Consider the following 16,078-nt stretch of genomic DNA (forward strand, 5'->3'; position numbering starts at 1 on the left):
CTCCTCTCTCTCCCCCCTCCCGTGTGTGTGTGTGTGCGCGGCGGGGAGGGCAGAGCCGGGTGCGCCGTGCAGCAGCGCGGTGCCCCAGCGCGGGGCAGAGCACTCCAGAGCCGCGGCCGGAGCCGGAGCCGGAGGAGGACCCGCGCCGCGCCGGGAGCCGGATCCGGAGCAGGACCCGCGCCGGGAGCCCCGCGGAGCCACCGGGAGAGCGCGGCAGCACCGAGGCGCAACAGGCGGGGCGGCGGGCGGATGGCGGCGGGCGGCGGCGCCGGCCGCTGAAGGCGAGGAGGCGAGGCGGTGGCGGCGGCGGGGCGCGGAGCAGAGCGGGCGGGATGCGGGCGGAGGAGCCGCTGGCGCTGGCGGCCCCGCGGGCGGGAGGCGGCGAGGCGGAGGCGGAGGCTCCGGGCGAGGAGCGGAGCGGCGGCAGCTGCTGCAGCAGCGAGCGGTTGGTGATCAACATCTCGGGACTGCGTTTCGAGACCCAGCTACGGACCCTCTCCATCTTCCCTGACACGTTGCTGGGTGACCCCAGCCGCCGGGTGCGCTACTTCGACCCGCTCCGCAACGAGTACTTCTTCGACCGCAACCGGCCCAGCTTCGACGCCATCCTCTACTACTACCAGTCCGGGGGGCGGCTCCGCCGGCCGGTCCATGTGCCCCTCGACATCTTCCTGGAGGAGATCCGCTTCTACCAGCTGGGTCAGGAGGCCATCGAGACCTTCCGGGAGGATGAGGGCTTCATTCAAGAGGAGGAAAAGCCCTTGCCCCAGCACCATTTCCAGCGCCAGGTCTGGCTGCTCTTTGAGTATCCTGAGAGTTCCGGGCCAGCCCGGGCCATCGCCATCGTCTCCGTGCTGGTCATCCTCATCTCCATCGTCATCTTCTGCCTGGAGACCCTGCCTGAGTTTCGCCAGGAGCCCAAGGGCACCCAACCCGGCTTTGGGGAGGTGGCACCGCCCGGTGACGAGGCGCTGCTGCTGCCACCGCCACCCCCGCCAAGCGGGACTCCACCGCCCCTGCGCCCCGCTGCTGGCACCGGCCCCTTCTTCACGGACCCCTTCTTCCTCATCGAGACCCTGTGCATCATCTGGTTCTCCTTTGAGCTCCTCGTCCGCTTCTTTGCCTGCCCCAGCAAACCTGAGTTTTCCCGCAACATCATGAACATCATTGACATTGTGGCCATCATCCCCTACTTCATCACTCTGGGGACTGAGCTGGCCCAGCAGCAGCAACAAAAACAGCAGCCTGGTGGCAGCAGCAATGGGGGTCAGCAGCAAGCCATGTCCCTGGCCATCCTCAGAGTCATCCGCCTGGTCAGAGTCTTCAGGATCTTCAAGCTTTCCAGACACTCCAAGGGGTTACAGATCTTGGGGAAGACTCTCCAGGCCAGCATGAGGGAGCTGGGCCTTCTCATCTTCTTCCTCTTCATTGGGGTCATCCTCTTCTCCAGTGCTGTCTACTTTGCAGAGACTGATGACCCTGACTCCCTCTTCACCAGCATCCCTGATGCTTTTTGGTGGGCAGTGGTGTCCATGACCACTGTGGGCTATGGGGACATGTATCCCATGACAATCGGTGGCAAGATTGTTGGTTCCTTGTGTGCCATTGCAGGTGTGCTCACCATTGCCCTCCCTGTCCCTGTCATCGTGTCCAACTTCAACTACTTCTACCACCGAGAGACTGATCATGAAGAGCAGTGCCAGTACACCCATGTCACCTGTGGCCAGCAGCAGTCACCTTTCTCTGAGCCCAAGAAGGGGGACAGTAATCAGTCTCTCAGCAAATCTGAATTCCTGGAAGCAGAAGACCTGGAGTCCATGAAATATTCCAACTTCATTCCTCCCAACAACCAGGGTTATAAAGAGAAGAAAATGCTGACGGAGGTGTGATCATTTTTGTTGTCCTGGGTCCAGACACAGAGCTACAGGCTGCTGCACAGCCGTCTTCCTACTAGCAGCTGGATCTATTCAGCATTTACACGCCAGACTGTGAATTGTGATACCGTAAACAGAATGATTGTGATAATGGGCTCTTCTGTCCTGATTTGCTGTTTCTTGTTACTGTGTGCAGCCAGAAATGTTCTTGCTTTATTCTGTGGAGTGCTAGCTGTCATCCCCCACTCCCTCGTGAATTTCTTTCTCTGTTTTTGAAGACTGCTTTAATCCAATATTTGCTCTGAAACCTAGCGTTTCTACTCCACTAGCAGAGAAGCCCTTGCCACTACTTCAGCTGAAGGATTCTGCAGTGAACGAATAGTTAAACGGGCTACAAACATCTGGCTCAAGCTGTGCCCTTAGTTCCCGTGCCAGCACAGTGCCCTTGGCTGTGGGATCGGTCACGCCGGCCATGCCATTGCCTTTGAATAATGGAAACACTGTAGCCAGCATCACAGTGACTTCTGCAGCTGTAGGAGAAAGTCAGCAAGCGGATGTCTTCCTTCTTTGCAACCCTTAGTGTGCTAAAGATCCTCATGGTTTGTGTTTCAAAAAAGGTGCAGAAATCCAAAAGCCCTTTGTTACTTGTGACCATATACCATTTATCAAAAACAAGCTTAAAGAAATCAACAGGCTTGGTGAAGGTTCTGTTTTGAGCTTATTTGAGCCTTATTTATGCCAGTGCCCTGACGTTAATTGGCTCTTACAGTACCAACTTAATAGTGGTAAATGCCTTCTGATGCAAGGCATGTTTGAATAAATTCATTTGTTATCTCTGCAGTTTATCTCCACACAATAGCTTTTAATGAGATGTATTTTATGCTCCAGATATCCAGTTCTGTATTCAGGCATGTGAGAGCAATTGACTCCACTGCATTTTTATTGAAGCTTTTGTATAGCTGAGGGAAGTTTGCATGCTGGTGTTTTGGTGATGTAGCTGAAAAACACCAACCACAGACAGCTGCATCCATGCTGTCTGAAGATTGCACTGATTTAGTGTGTCACATGCATAAATTACCTCAGGGTAAAAGTGTCAGCATTTGAGATTGAGATTGGCATGGATAGGTACTTCCCTAAGCCATCTGCACAAACCCAACAACATACCCTAGACCTTTCAAATTAGGAGAGAAACAGCTATCCTTGAAGATATACTTTTGCTGTATTACTCATCTAGCCAGTTGTTGGTATTTCATGGATACAAGGCACAGCAATGTCTTTTGCATGCACTAGGTTTTATGAGAGTGACTTATGCTAGCAATGCAGAATGCATAGCTTGGCTTGCAGTGCTAGGTTTGCCAAGGAACCAGAGATTTGCATCTTAAGATGGACATTTTGCTTCCCAGATATTTTCATTTTTTTAATCAGCTCTGCCTTACACCTAACTTTAAAATGTTTCAAATGCTGCCAGTGGGTGAGAAGGGGAAATGGATGCTTTCAGATTCTATTGGCAAATTTTCCTGCAAAGAAAAGTCTTTCTTGTTTTAAATATAAGTGTACGTTCTGCATTCACATGTGTGCATGTGTATGAAAGCAAAGGCAGCCATTAAGCTCTTGCATCATGCTGTATGATATGCATATTAGAATGTACTACATATTGCATGTGACACATGTAATACATAAATGAGACATAATATCAAGATGCAAAATATATAGAATACATTTTATGTATATGTATATATTATGCTTTTCAACCATAAAGCTAAGAATGCTAAAGGCATATACTTTAATATGGTCAGAATTGGCTATAGAACTGGTTGTGTGATGGGATCTGTTTGCATCTTCAATACCCTGCTTGTTTTTCATCATCTTGAGATCTGGCTCCATGCCTAGAGTGCTTTTGTCGTGGTGTCTCTTCATCTGGGCCCTGATCATATGGTAGAAGTTGTTTGTGTAAATCCTAGCTGCTACTTTTCTCCAGAGTCCCATTGTCTTCTCAAAGGTTTTTAATGTACAGGGATCTCCCCTGGAGTCAGCGCACAACCAGTACATGAAAACCTCTGTTGTCTCTCTCACTGAAATCAGTAGCAAAATGCCACTTGTCTCAGTTACTGCAGGTCAGTCTGGGAGACACAAGCGTGCTGTGGTGAGGGCTTTATAGCTGAGAGGAGTTTGCCTGAACACATAGGTGCCTAATTCCTCTTTGGTTCACCAAGACTGAGGCAAATATCTGTGAAAGTCTGGAGCCTGGGAGCCATTCTGCATCCCCTGAAGCATGTAAGCAGCTGGTGGGTAAGTAATCCTGGTGAATAAGTGGGATTGAGGAAGGATGAGCATGGTGGCATCTCTGTTGATTTTGTGTAAAAAGTTGTCTTGATCATTGAGTTAATTCAGTAAAAAGCTGTTGTTGTTCTTAGTTGTATTTCAGGGTCAGTGTAATGAAATATTTTCTGTGAGTGGAAGAGAGTGACTCTTCTTCAAATTTTGTGTTACTGTAGCAGATGCACAAAAAACTAGCAAAATAACCTGCTATTTAAGAGGGATGTTTGCAGACTGCTGCTGCCTCCTTGCAGAATGTCCATGTTTGGCATTATTTTATGCCTGAGTGTATCAGCTGATAAAAGTTTCCCCAAAGTAAGATATAAAAAACTCAGGTTAAGCATGAGTTCAGGAGGAGGCATGAGACATGCTGAGCCTACGTCAGAAAATTCCCTTGCTCGTTTCTTCCCTTGGGCCTGACCCCAATGCCCCTGCCAGGCAGGAGCCCTCCCTGCTCAGAACAGGTCATTCTCCTGACCAGCATGACAGACAGACAGGCATGGAAACTCCAACAAAAAGAGATTTGAGACAAATTACTGATAGCATAATCCCAATGTGTCTTATAGAGATGCTCTTGTAAAGAGATTTCCTGTTCTCAGGTGAAATTCAGCAGTGAGTTTCTAGCCAGAGTGTTGTCTGTACACTGACATGGGCACACACACAGGTGTACACACAAAGCGCTGGTGTGAAGGACCTTCGTTGCAAACAGATAGTTTTTGTGCAATTTTTGCCATCCACACTTTTCAGTTCTGAAAATAAAGTGCAAATGAAAATGTGTAAAACAGGAATGGGGTTCACACCCTGGGTTTTCTCTGTTAGAGCTAAGAGAAGCTAATGGAAGCTTGGAAACTGTGATCTAGGGACTTTTGTTTCAGTATGTAAATCTCTAAGCATCTCCTGAAAAGCAAGGCAGTGAAGTCCCCTAGTCATCAATAATACTATACATTATAGAACTTACAGAATTTGACATTTTTATTAAGGAGCCTTTCAAGTGACTGAAAAGACATGGTGACACCCAAGCCACTGACTAGCATCAGGAAATCACAGAGATGTTTTCAAAAATCTTACCTCAACTTCTCATCCCTTATCACTTACTCCTGGATGTTTAAAATACAGATTTGTCTGTCAGTCTAACTATTTCCTTCTGAAGGCAGAGCACATCCTCATGAAGCAAAGTAGGCACCTCCAGGGACTTGTTTCCATAACAACCTCCCAGACTGTTTCTCTCTACCCCGTGACTTTGGCTACAAGCATAAGCACTCATTGAATGTTTTCAGTTTTCAGATATTAATACCACATCTTTACAGCTGTTTTCTTTGTTTACTGGAGATCAGCCCATCACCTTATATCATGTACAACTGCCCTGTTCAACTTCAGACAGACAGTTATCAGCATCTGAAAACAGAGAGTGCAAACAAGGAGATAGGAAGGGATTTTATTTGTATAACCTTGCATACAGATAGGTGGGGATTGTGTGAAGGACAATCTGATCACTCACAGTCAAGGAGCTGAGGCACAACTGGCCTGTGAATGTAGAGTCATCTAGGTGCTCAGTGACAAGGAATATAAGCTAAAGCATCACATTAAAAAAAAAAAAAAAAACAACAGAAACTCCTCTTTCAACAATCTCACTAGGAAATGGTTTTGCTGTGGAAGAGACTATTGCTCCTTCCTGAACCCTCAGCTGTTCTGTGACAATCAGTTCCCTGGATAGTTTTCCCATAGGATGTTTTGCACCAAAGCAGTACAAGACAGAAATCATCTTCTTGGAGGTGGGGAAGGAAGGAATGGAAGAATTTTACTGAGGGCACATTTTTTTACCTGCAACTCATCAGCAACATAGAAGATTGTAAGGGTGAAAGCCATGAAGAGCTGTTTTGCAATATTTCAAAGTCTGCAGTACTGTTGGATTCCTACGCTTACCTCCAAGATGAAATGCCTGTTCTGCTCCTGTTTGGAAAATGTTGCAATTTGGGATTTTTGAGCAATTTTCTGTTTCGGCCCTGTTCCTTTTGATCCAGCTTTCATGGATAAAAATTCACTTCTAGAGCAGCCGTGGGGGCAAAGGTGACTGGACTTGGTGTTTTTTCCTAGACCCTCTCATTCAGTGTACAAAGATCCCTATGGAGATGAAGAAGAATGAGCATAAAGGAAATTCAGGGCAGCAGGAGAGGGTAAGCACTGAAGCGTCTTCCATACTGTGATGGAAACGAGCATCATCTCTAAAAGCAAAGGAAGAAACAGCTCCAGTGTATGCTGCTATAGCAGGAGTAGGTAAGGTTTCTTTTTCATCTGTGAAACTAATGACTAAGAGTTTCTTGCAATTAATGAGAAAGGATTTCCTAATTAAGATTTGCAGCCTAAAGGGAGAATCTGGTTCTAGGTGAAGAAAGATAATTATAAACTACAAAAATATAGTATGAGCCAGATCCTCACCATCTGCTGATTCAAGTTGGCAAAACTCCATTTAGTACAACTACCTTGGTTTATACTGGGCTGCAACTTCAATCTTCTGCATCAAGTCAAAGCATATGTACTATTTGTTAAAATGCTTATTTTTGTTTGTTCTTTTCTTGAGGTCCTGTTTGCATCAGGGAAAGATCTGCAGATCACAGCAGGAGTTAACCACAGCTTTCCCAAAAGCTCTCATCTGACTTGAGTCCAAGTAAGTTTACCAAACTCAGCAAAGTTAAGCTTCTCTTTAAGTTTATATTGACAAAAATAAAAGCAACAGCATAGTTGTTTTTCTTAATGGTGGAAATATGCAGATGAGTTCATAGAGAAGTTTAAGACTGAACGAGATCCTGCCCTCAGCTGCAGCCCTATAAGCACAAGATAGCTCTATTTACATTGCTGTAACCAAAAGCACAGTCTGATCTCTTCATCTTACTCTTTGGAGCTCTCACTCTAAATAAATCCTGTTCTGAAGACATTTGTAGCCATATTGTGAGCAGGCTCGGAGTCAGATCACTGGCTTGCAGTCATCAGCTTTACACATAAAGTTAAGGATGGGAACAGGTGCTTGCAGGATGAAAAGACTTAATCCTCTGATAAAATGAGCAATTGCCAGTGAATGCTGAGTGTCCTTAGCTGCCACCAAAGACAGTGATGAAATTACCCGTTAATTACAAGAAGGAGCTCTTCTTGTGCAGGGTCATGTCCTAAATGAGACAAGATTCTAGTCAGGGAGATAAAACCAGAAGAATACTTTTGGGAGAAAGCAGACAGAGACTGCAGTGACCTTGATTTCTAGTGTACCTTATGTTGTTAGTACATGTCAATTCTGTATGCCTTGCCTAACTGGCAGGGTTTCCACTTGCTCCAGGGAAGTCTGTTTGGGCCTCTTTAGTTGGCACAAGATATCGAATATTATAGCATAGTTTTACACTTTGGGAAACATAACTGTGGTCAGTGTGGGTTTTATGATCCTAAAGCATAAACATTCATTGATAAACATTCACTGCAGGAAATATCCACGTTTTCTGTACTGCAAATTAAGAGGAGCTTAAGCAACAGATTGAACTTTCCTGTGTATGACTGTTTCTTAGTGAAAGAAAGGAAAGGATTTAGAGGGGGGAAGGCGGTCATCAACTTCCATGGTCACCCTAAATTACTGAAGCTGTATTGCCTATTCATTGGAGACAAGACTCATGGGTGAGGTCTGTCTTCATACAAAATATAATTGAAAGTTCAGTAAGTCTTTCTTTGGCTTCACTGTCTCTAAATGGATATAAAGATATTTACTCAGTGTTGTAAAGCTTTAGAAGACCCTTAGTCAAAAAGTGTTATAAAACACAAGTACACCAATTTAACTACCAAATTTAGCAATTAAATTACCCAATTTAATTAGTATTGTAGCCATTGTTTATTTAAAGCAAACTGGGGTCTCAATTCTGCTCTCTACCTGACATTAGGTAAATGTATCTTTAAGGATATGAATGGTGTAACTCCTAATTTAAGTAAATGTGAGACAAGAATTAGGCTCAGAGAAGAGGGCTGTAAATGCAGATGTCTAGAATAGATCTCTTTAGGTGTTGTAGATACACACTGGTCCATTTACATAAAAGGTCATACACGATTTACACCAAGAGAAGATTTAGCTTTTAGAGTACATATTGGTTTATTCTCTTCTGTTCTCTGGAGAGAAGTTAAATGGCATTTTACAAGAAAACTGGAACATTACTGTCTCCTCTTGCTGCTTGTTGATGCATCTGTTGTTTTCAATTAGCTTGATGGCATCCATTTTCAGGAAGCAGATGCTGCCCTCTTTTACACTGGTGCCATTCTGGAATAGCTCCACTGACGTCAGTGAAGTGACTCCAAATTTATCCCCAGTGAAAACAGAATTGGACCATAGCCTCTTTGCTTATCAGCTACGGTGCTCTCAGGAAGGTGCACCATTAACATACCATAAAGTGGAGGTGAGCACCTGTCTGCTGTGCCACGCTCAGCTCTTTTGTGTCCTTGGCATGACATCCATGTGCCTGGCTGGAGCAGAAGTCAAGCTGGTGTGGGGCATGCATGGTCACCAGATTCCCCATGCTGAATGGAACAGTTGCTGGTCCTAGATTCTTGACCACTTTCCCATTTTGATTTCCGTCAGTTTCCTCTTGTTTGGATATGTTTTCCAAGGAGACAGAGCTTTTTAAGCTAAAGAAGCATAATTGCAAGTTTTAGGTAATATAATAACAGAAGAGAAGCAGAGGTAGACACAAACTCTACCCCTCCTACATTTTTTTGCTGTTATGGCTATGTGAAAATTGTTGCAGTCCTGGCAGGTTGGCTATATATCTGCTGGCTTCAGAGTCTCCATTTTCCAGGAATACTAAGTTTAAACAAATTGGGCTACTTCGTTCCTGCTCTAACTCTACTGATCTCAGTCATGCCTTCCATAAAACTGGACAAAAAGCTTCATATAAAAGCCATTAATGTACTGTATGGAAAAATACTACTTGAGATGGGGCAGATGAAGGTGAATAGAAGAAACAGAGTCAGTAAAGAACAGAATAAATAAGCAGTGTGAGACAAGAGGTAGGTTCTTAAAGGAGTTTCCCAAGTATCAGTCCTGGGTTGTTTAAAATACTAGCAGTAGAGTTGAGACTATGAAATTTAGCAATGAAGCAACCTAAGAGTCATCATCAGGACTGTGGATTAGGACACAGAACTAGGTGACTGAATAACTGACTTAAAGAAATTGAAGGATATTATAATAAAGAGCACAGAAATTAAAGTTGTGGTAACAATTTTGGTGGCAAGCTTGGGGAAGACAGATGAGAAGACTGGGGGTACTGAGATCAGCCAGGGTCACTTACTGAGCCACCAGAGTAATACAGCCATAAAAATTGCAGGTGCAAGTCTTTCAAAGTCTCAGAAGGAGTACATTCAGTACCACCTGGGAAATGTTAGTTCTGTAAAGCCTCATCTGGAATGCTGTGTGCATTTTTGTGACCTATATTTGGTCAGAAAGGGTGCATGGAAGAACAGCAAGAATGATCAGGTGAAGGAGAGTGCTTTGCAAGAGGAAACTGGAAGAGCCTGACTTTTCTAGGCCAGCAAAAGATTGAAAAGACCTATAGTTACAAAAATACTGAGGGCAGAGTAGCCAAAATAGGTAACAGCTATTTAAGCTAAAAGGTAACATTAGTGTTTGAACAGTAGAGCATAAACTGGCTATGAATAAATTTACCCTGGAAAGAAGAAGGTGATTTCTCATATAGCAGACAGAGAAGGAGAAATGAAAGCTCATTCAGGGTTGAATAGGAGAAGTGAAGGCAAAACCCATTTTTTTTTTAGATAAACTTTCTTAAATATATGAAAGAGATAAGATGGAAGTAGTTACATGCAATAGAAATAGCCTGAGTCCAGTGATTTTGTCTACTAGAGTCCTTTCCTACACCCGGGATGTATTTGAGATGCCAAATATACGAGAAATTGTAATGTCTACCCTCATTTCTCATGTCCTCCAGCTCATTTGCCATACTGCCCACATTTAGGTACAAAATGCTAAATCTTGATGATTTTATCATTTAATTCTTGGGCTGTGTGAATAGGAGGGAGAACTATGGGAATAGCTGTGGTCTTGGAAGACGTTTTTTCTTTATGGGGCTGGGGGAAGAGAAAGAAGACCTAGGTGTTGGGTAGGATGTGGTAGGGGATATCAGATCACTCCAGGAGATAGTCTGTAGATAGAGGGGAAGTTCATGCCCTTTAAAAAGTCATTAATCTCTGTTCATTGCTCTGCTGACCTCAACCTGGAACCTCTGCTGACCTTGTCTGGTCCTTTCTCCCCTATATATTTCTCCCTCTCCAAAGCTCTCCAGCTCTCTCCTGATCTTCCTCTTTTCCTGGGGTCTCTAGTAATTCCTCACTACTGTGAGCTCCCTGGAATCATTGGAACATTGTATTGCACCTAATTTTCAGTAAGGCCTTGAGTTAACTTTGCTGCTGCTCAGCTGAGTTATCTGATTTTAGATGCAGCAATCAACTGTTATGCATGATCTTCCACAACTTTTGTTGAACATGTCAGAACAGTTGATAACAATGGCCACTCTGGCCTGAAGAGGTTAGCAGAATAATTTCCTATTCCAGGCACTGATCTGACAGAGTAAAGCTTAACATTCCCTCTCTTACCTTTCTTTGTTCATTTAATCCTGTGGAAAAGTTACAAAAAGTCCCCTTAAGCTCAGCAGATAAAACAGACATTGACCAAGGTGAGTGTTTCACCGACCCATCCATCTCTGTGGCACAATAGTGCCAAGAATAATCTGTCTTGATACCTTGTCCTTGAACCTTTAGCTTGTTGCTGCTCTTCGTTCACTTTTGTGAGGAAACCATCCTCTTGTGATTTGTATCTGTATTTTGGCTAGCTAGTTCTGCTCTTTAGCTTTGAAATAGCTCTGCTTTTTCTTCTTCAAGTAGAAAAAAAATAAAAGGTAAAGCAAAATTTACACATAACCATGCACATTATGCAAGCATATGAATACGGACACCACTTGAGCTTTATCAATGACATTAGCAGGATAATGCACACAGATCCGGTTGTTAATAAATTGTTTAAGGGCTTGTCCCAAGTGCTTGGCATCACTTCTTGAGTTATGGCAGTCAGCCCGATTAGGAAAGAACTACAACAAGTATAGAGTGAGGCAGTTGAACCAGTGTCACATCTATTTCTTAGCTCAGTTCACTTTTAAATTGAAGGGAGAAACCACCATCAACATGTGTTTATGTGCTTCTTAATTCACTATTATATCATGTCTGCTGCTGTTGCATACAGAGCATTGCTTTTGAGGCATGTAACAAATTAATGGTGAAGATCCTGCTGTGGTAATTACCACAAAAACACAGAGCAAAAAGCTGGTCAGAGGGCTTATATGGTTAAAATTACATATACCTCTTTGGAGCTTGAAGAACTTTCCAATGGTGAGAGGGCATTATTACATTTTGATTTTATAGTAGGAACAGAATAAGGCAGTTAGGTGTGGAGAGTGGTAGGAAAGCAAGAATCTAAACAAACAGAACCCGTGACACCTTCTTTAGTGCTACAGAACAAATCTTCATGTTCTTGGCCCTGGCAACCCCGTCTTTTAGCAAGGAGGTATTTATTTTGACAGGGAGTACAGTTAAAGAGCACGGGAGCAAATCCTACAAGTAAATGATGTTGATTCATGAGGATATGTAAGAAGCACGGGAGATGCATTTATTGTGAATCTTCAAGCCAGTCTGATTTATTTATGCATAAATAGTATTTATATGTATTTTTTCCCCTGGCTTTGCATTGCAAAGTAAACAGCTCAAGAACATTCTATCCAGTGTGCAAAGCACTAATGTGGTCTTAACCTGTGACCAAGTTCTGACCCTTTTTGCCCTTTCTGTACTTCAGTTTTAAACCTTCCTTAGTCAAGACCTGCATTCTCATAAAGGGTTTATATTTTTTAGAGTAGTGCTGACATTAAACAGTAAGGAGCTCAATGCACAAGCTCTCTTGTCAGTGGTCTGCCCTGTGGTTGAATCCTACTTCATCATCAGTACATAAAACAGAAAGGTACTTGGTAGATATTTACCTAATGGTCCAGTTGGTGTCAGATGGCCAAACATAGAACATCTACTTTACCAGTGTAACTTTTCTTTAGATAAGTACCACAAATATATTAAGCTTATATTTTAATATAACACAAATAGTGCTGTCAGGTACATTCTTTTTAGTACTGTAGACTATGGGCTTTCATGCTTATGAAATAATACCCACAAAACTGTTGTTCTTTGTAATCTATCCTTGGAGATGGCACAGTGAATTTCAGAAACATTTTGGGGGGTATTCACTATTGCTTATCCATTAATCTGTAATTTGATGATTTGTTACAGTTTTCTACAGTGGAATGCAAACATTTCTGTAGGACATGTTCCCATCAAAATATGCCTCTTCCTCAAAATCAGCAATATTTGTGAGAGGAATTTAATTTCAGCGCATTTTGGTATTCTTCAGAAAACGCATGTTTGGAAAAATTAAAAATGCATGTGATCATTTTCTTGATGTTCCGAATGCTTTTTTTTTTTTTAAGGAAATGTATGTAAACAAAGTAAAATACAGAAATTTGCATTTACATCTTTTTTTTACTTTAATGTATTGAAAGACGTAACATGGATTTTTTGTTGTTTTTGAAGGGAGGAGCTTGTCCTTCATATAGGAGAGTTTATTTTAAAAAATCCCCTATTTTCCAAGGAATGTAGTGGTAGCCCTTGGTTGTTCCTGATTACTAGCAGTGTGGCTCCAGCGTCAGCTCCAGTACTTCCTTGAATTCAGTTAGGTGATGTTCTGATGCTCCAAAAGAGACGAAATGACAGACCAAATGGTATGGATACTACAGCATGTACAGGTAGTGACAGAAGGGATGTTCCAGTGCTTTGGCTGTTGCTGAGGCAAGACACTTGTTCTTTTCTGCAACTGGAAAACCTGCACAGGTTAAAAAGTTTTAAAATGAGTCCAGAACACTTTTACAATGCAGTCTGACTTCCTAGAACATGTCATTACGAATTGTGAGCTTCTCCTGTTTCCCCTCAGCAGGAAATCTTTCAGGGTCTTTTTACTCATAGGTTACATAATAGGGGAAAAAAATAAAAAAGGAGAGGAGAGAAAAGGAGGAGAGGAGAGGAGAGGAGAGGAGAGGAGAGGAGAGGAGAGGAGAGGAGAGGAGAGGAGAGGAGAGGAGAGGAGAGGAGAGGAGAGGAGAGGAGAGGAGAGGAGAGGAGAGGAGAGGAAAAGGGAGGGAGGGAGGGAGGGAGGGAGGGAAGGAAGGAAGGAAGGAAGGAAGGAAGGAAGGAAGGAAGGAAGGAAGGAAGGAAGGGCCAAAAATTATTGCTGATAATTTTCTGCATGTATTCGGAAGAATGGAAGTAGAAGGTACTATCTGCAGTGTGCTGTAGCTCACCTACTTACTTACTTTTTTCATTATCTCTTTAAAAAAGCTGCACTTTTTTGTGGACTTCCATTAACACTTAGCTAAGTGGATTTCAGAGAAGATGAGTAGTGAGTTCTTTGCATAGTAACCGCTAATCAACATTTCCATAGAAGATGTCTGAATACATATTGATCGAGTCAGCTGCAGCTGTGAAATGGCTGTGATGAGTTTTGGAGACTGTTGCTGCTTTCCTCTCCATCCTCCATCCACCATCCCCCAATCACATAACCTACGTAGCAGAAAAATACACCTACTGTTACTTCTGACCCTGGCATTTCTGCTTATTAGTAAGTTACATCAAAAAGTCATGTAAGGTTTTTCATTAGTTCAGAGACCATTTAGTAAGGAAGGTCTCATAATTAAATGTTGGACTTGGAGTCAAAGGGACAGTCCCCAGTACTGTCATGTGGTATTTGGATGTTCCATATATCTCAGTGCTTCAGCAATGAAATGGGACAGTGTTGTGCCATTTAGCTGCCCTTTTCCCCTAAACCATTTAGACAAGGAGATCTTTTTGAATATGCCCCATCTCTTACCTAATACCTATATAATGTCAGGCACAGTTGGGGACCTTTACTCCCTAAGGACACTGTGTTGTGTTACTGTCATAACAGTAGTAACTAACATATGGAGAGTGAGGATCAAATAAACACAGAAAAATATTTGGCCCTGTGCATGCAACTTATGGAATATCTGAATACTAACAAGTTCTGCTGTTATGTAGCTCTATGTTGGCTTTAGGCAAATGCTTTGTCCATGCTGAACCGATATATGTTTTTCAGGCTCAGACACAAAATATTCAGTGCAACCCCCTTATTTGTGACTCTCCATTCCCTTGCAGGCTGCCTTGTAATTAAAGGTGTGCAAAATATTTCTATCTGACAGAGCCCAGAGCTGTCTTGCTGCAAGGCAAATTGAAAGCCCGCTGAATGCTCCATGGAGATAAGAGGCTGACATTAACTTTTCACAGCTAGTCCAAAAGAAGTAAATTTATGCAGGTTTTTTCTTTTTTTCACCCATTGTACAGCTATCGGGGACCGAGGTATTAAAGTAAATACACTGTAGATGGGAGGAGTTCACCATCTCTCTCATAGATTTCTATTAGTTCTCCAAGCATGAAGGTGATTTGGATACTAGCAGCTCACTGGTACTGAGCAGTCAAATCTGTGCTTTGAATCTGGCAATATCAGTTTTTACAGATTTTCACTGACATTGCTAAGAACTAATCATTCTGAATGCTTTGCTAGTTTCTGTTCCTTTATCGTCTTTTAGAGGAATACGAGGATATATGGAATAGCAGTTATGGCTCCTCATGGTTTATGTTTAGTCACATAGTGGTGATTCAGAAACAAGCATATGCAAAAAGGCCCAGATGAATCCCCTTGCAAATTCCCTCCTGTCCTATAGCGTATTTAGGTGTCTGAGTCACTTGAATTTTTGGAGAGGGCCCATTGTCATGTCTTTGTGCCCACCATGGTGCATGAATAGTTTTTTTGATGGCAAAATATTTTAACACACCTACTGATGCAGAGAGTTGGTTTCAGGCAAGTGGAGCCAAATTCACAGCTAGTATTTGTCCATCAGCACATTCTTCTGATGCCAACTAGGCAAGGTGGTACGTGGTGGTTTCAAAGTCTTTAGTTTTTCAGATGGTCAGTTTTCCATGTGGTTAGGAAATGAGACCTATTCTCTTGAAAATTCAGTGTCTTGAAGTATAACTAAAGTTCCCATTTGAATATTTTTGAGTTTCAACTGTGTCAGTCTGTGGACAGACTGGTGGTCACAGGCACATTCTAGGTCTGGATCTGGTATGGATCTGACATTTCATTTTTCCCATGCCTCAATTTCTTCAACTGTATAAAGGAAATAAAGTCTTTCCTCAGCATGCAGTAGGGTGTTTATTAGTCATAAATATCTATAGGAACAAGGAGTCTATTCATTGGTAAATTCCTTTTTCTGCAGATAATGCGAATGACCCTTTTTCCTACAGGGAATCTCAAAGAGATGGTGCAAGTCAGGGCTGTGGAGTTGGATTTAGATTTGAAGCTGAGGCAGCTGGTTACTGTGGAACCTTCAGTCAGCTTCTCTGTAAACCTGTTTCTGATTTCACGAGGTTGTAACTTCCAAAAAGGGCATCTTTATTTTCACAGCTGGAAACAGGATAAATGGGATATGACCCTATCTGACTCCACACCTCAAGATGGCATCAGATAAGAAAGAAAGAAGGAAGGGTAATTGTAGTAGGCAATTCCCTTCTGAGAGGGACGGAGGGCCCAATCTGCAGAGCTGACCCTCAATGTAGGGAAGTGTGCAGCCTGCCTGGAGCCCAGATCAGGGACATCACCAGGACGCTCCCCAACCTGGTGCACCTGACGGACTACTACCCACTGCTGATCTTCCAGACAGATGGGGAGGAAGCTGCATCCCATAGTC

The 16,078-nt window shown here is 43.1% G+C and overlaps 1 protein-coding gene across 1 annotated transcript; it reads left to right on the forward strand.

The window, feature by feature from the left end:
- Positions 1 to 332: 332 nt before the first annotated feature.
- Positions 333 to 1,889, forward strand: KCNA6 (potassium voltage-gated channel subfamily A member 6; the record flags this gene model as incomplete). Its single annotated transcript, XM_082046769.1, has 1 exon — positions 333 to 1,889. One exon carries the CDS (start codon positions 333 to 335, stop codon positions 1,887 to 1,889), a length of 1,557 nt encoding a protein of 518 aa, XP_081902895.1.
- Between the last annotated feature and the right edge of the window lie 14,189 nt (positions 1,890 to 16,078).

Source organism: Streptopelia decaocto, assembly GCF_964273445.1.
Source record: "Streptopelia decaocto genome assembly, chromosome: 1".
In the NCBI taxonomy this organism is placed as follows: domain Eukaryota; kingdom Metazoa; phylum Chordata; class Aves; order Columbiformes; family Columbidae; genus Streptopelia; species Streptopelia decaocto.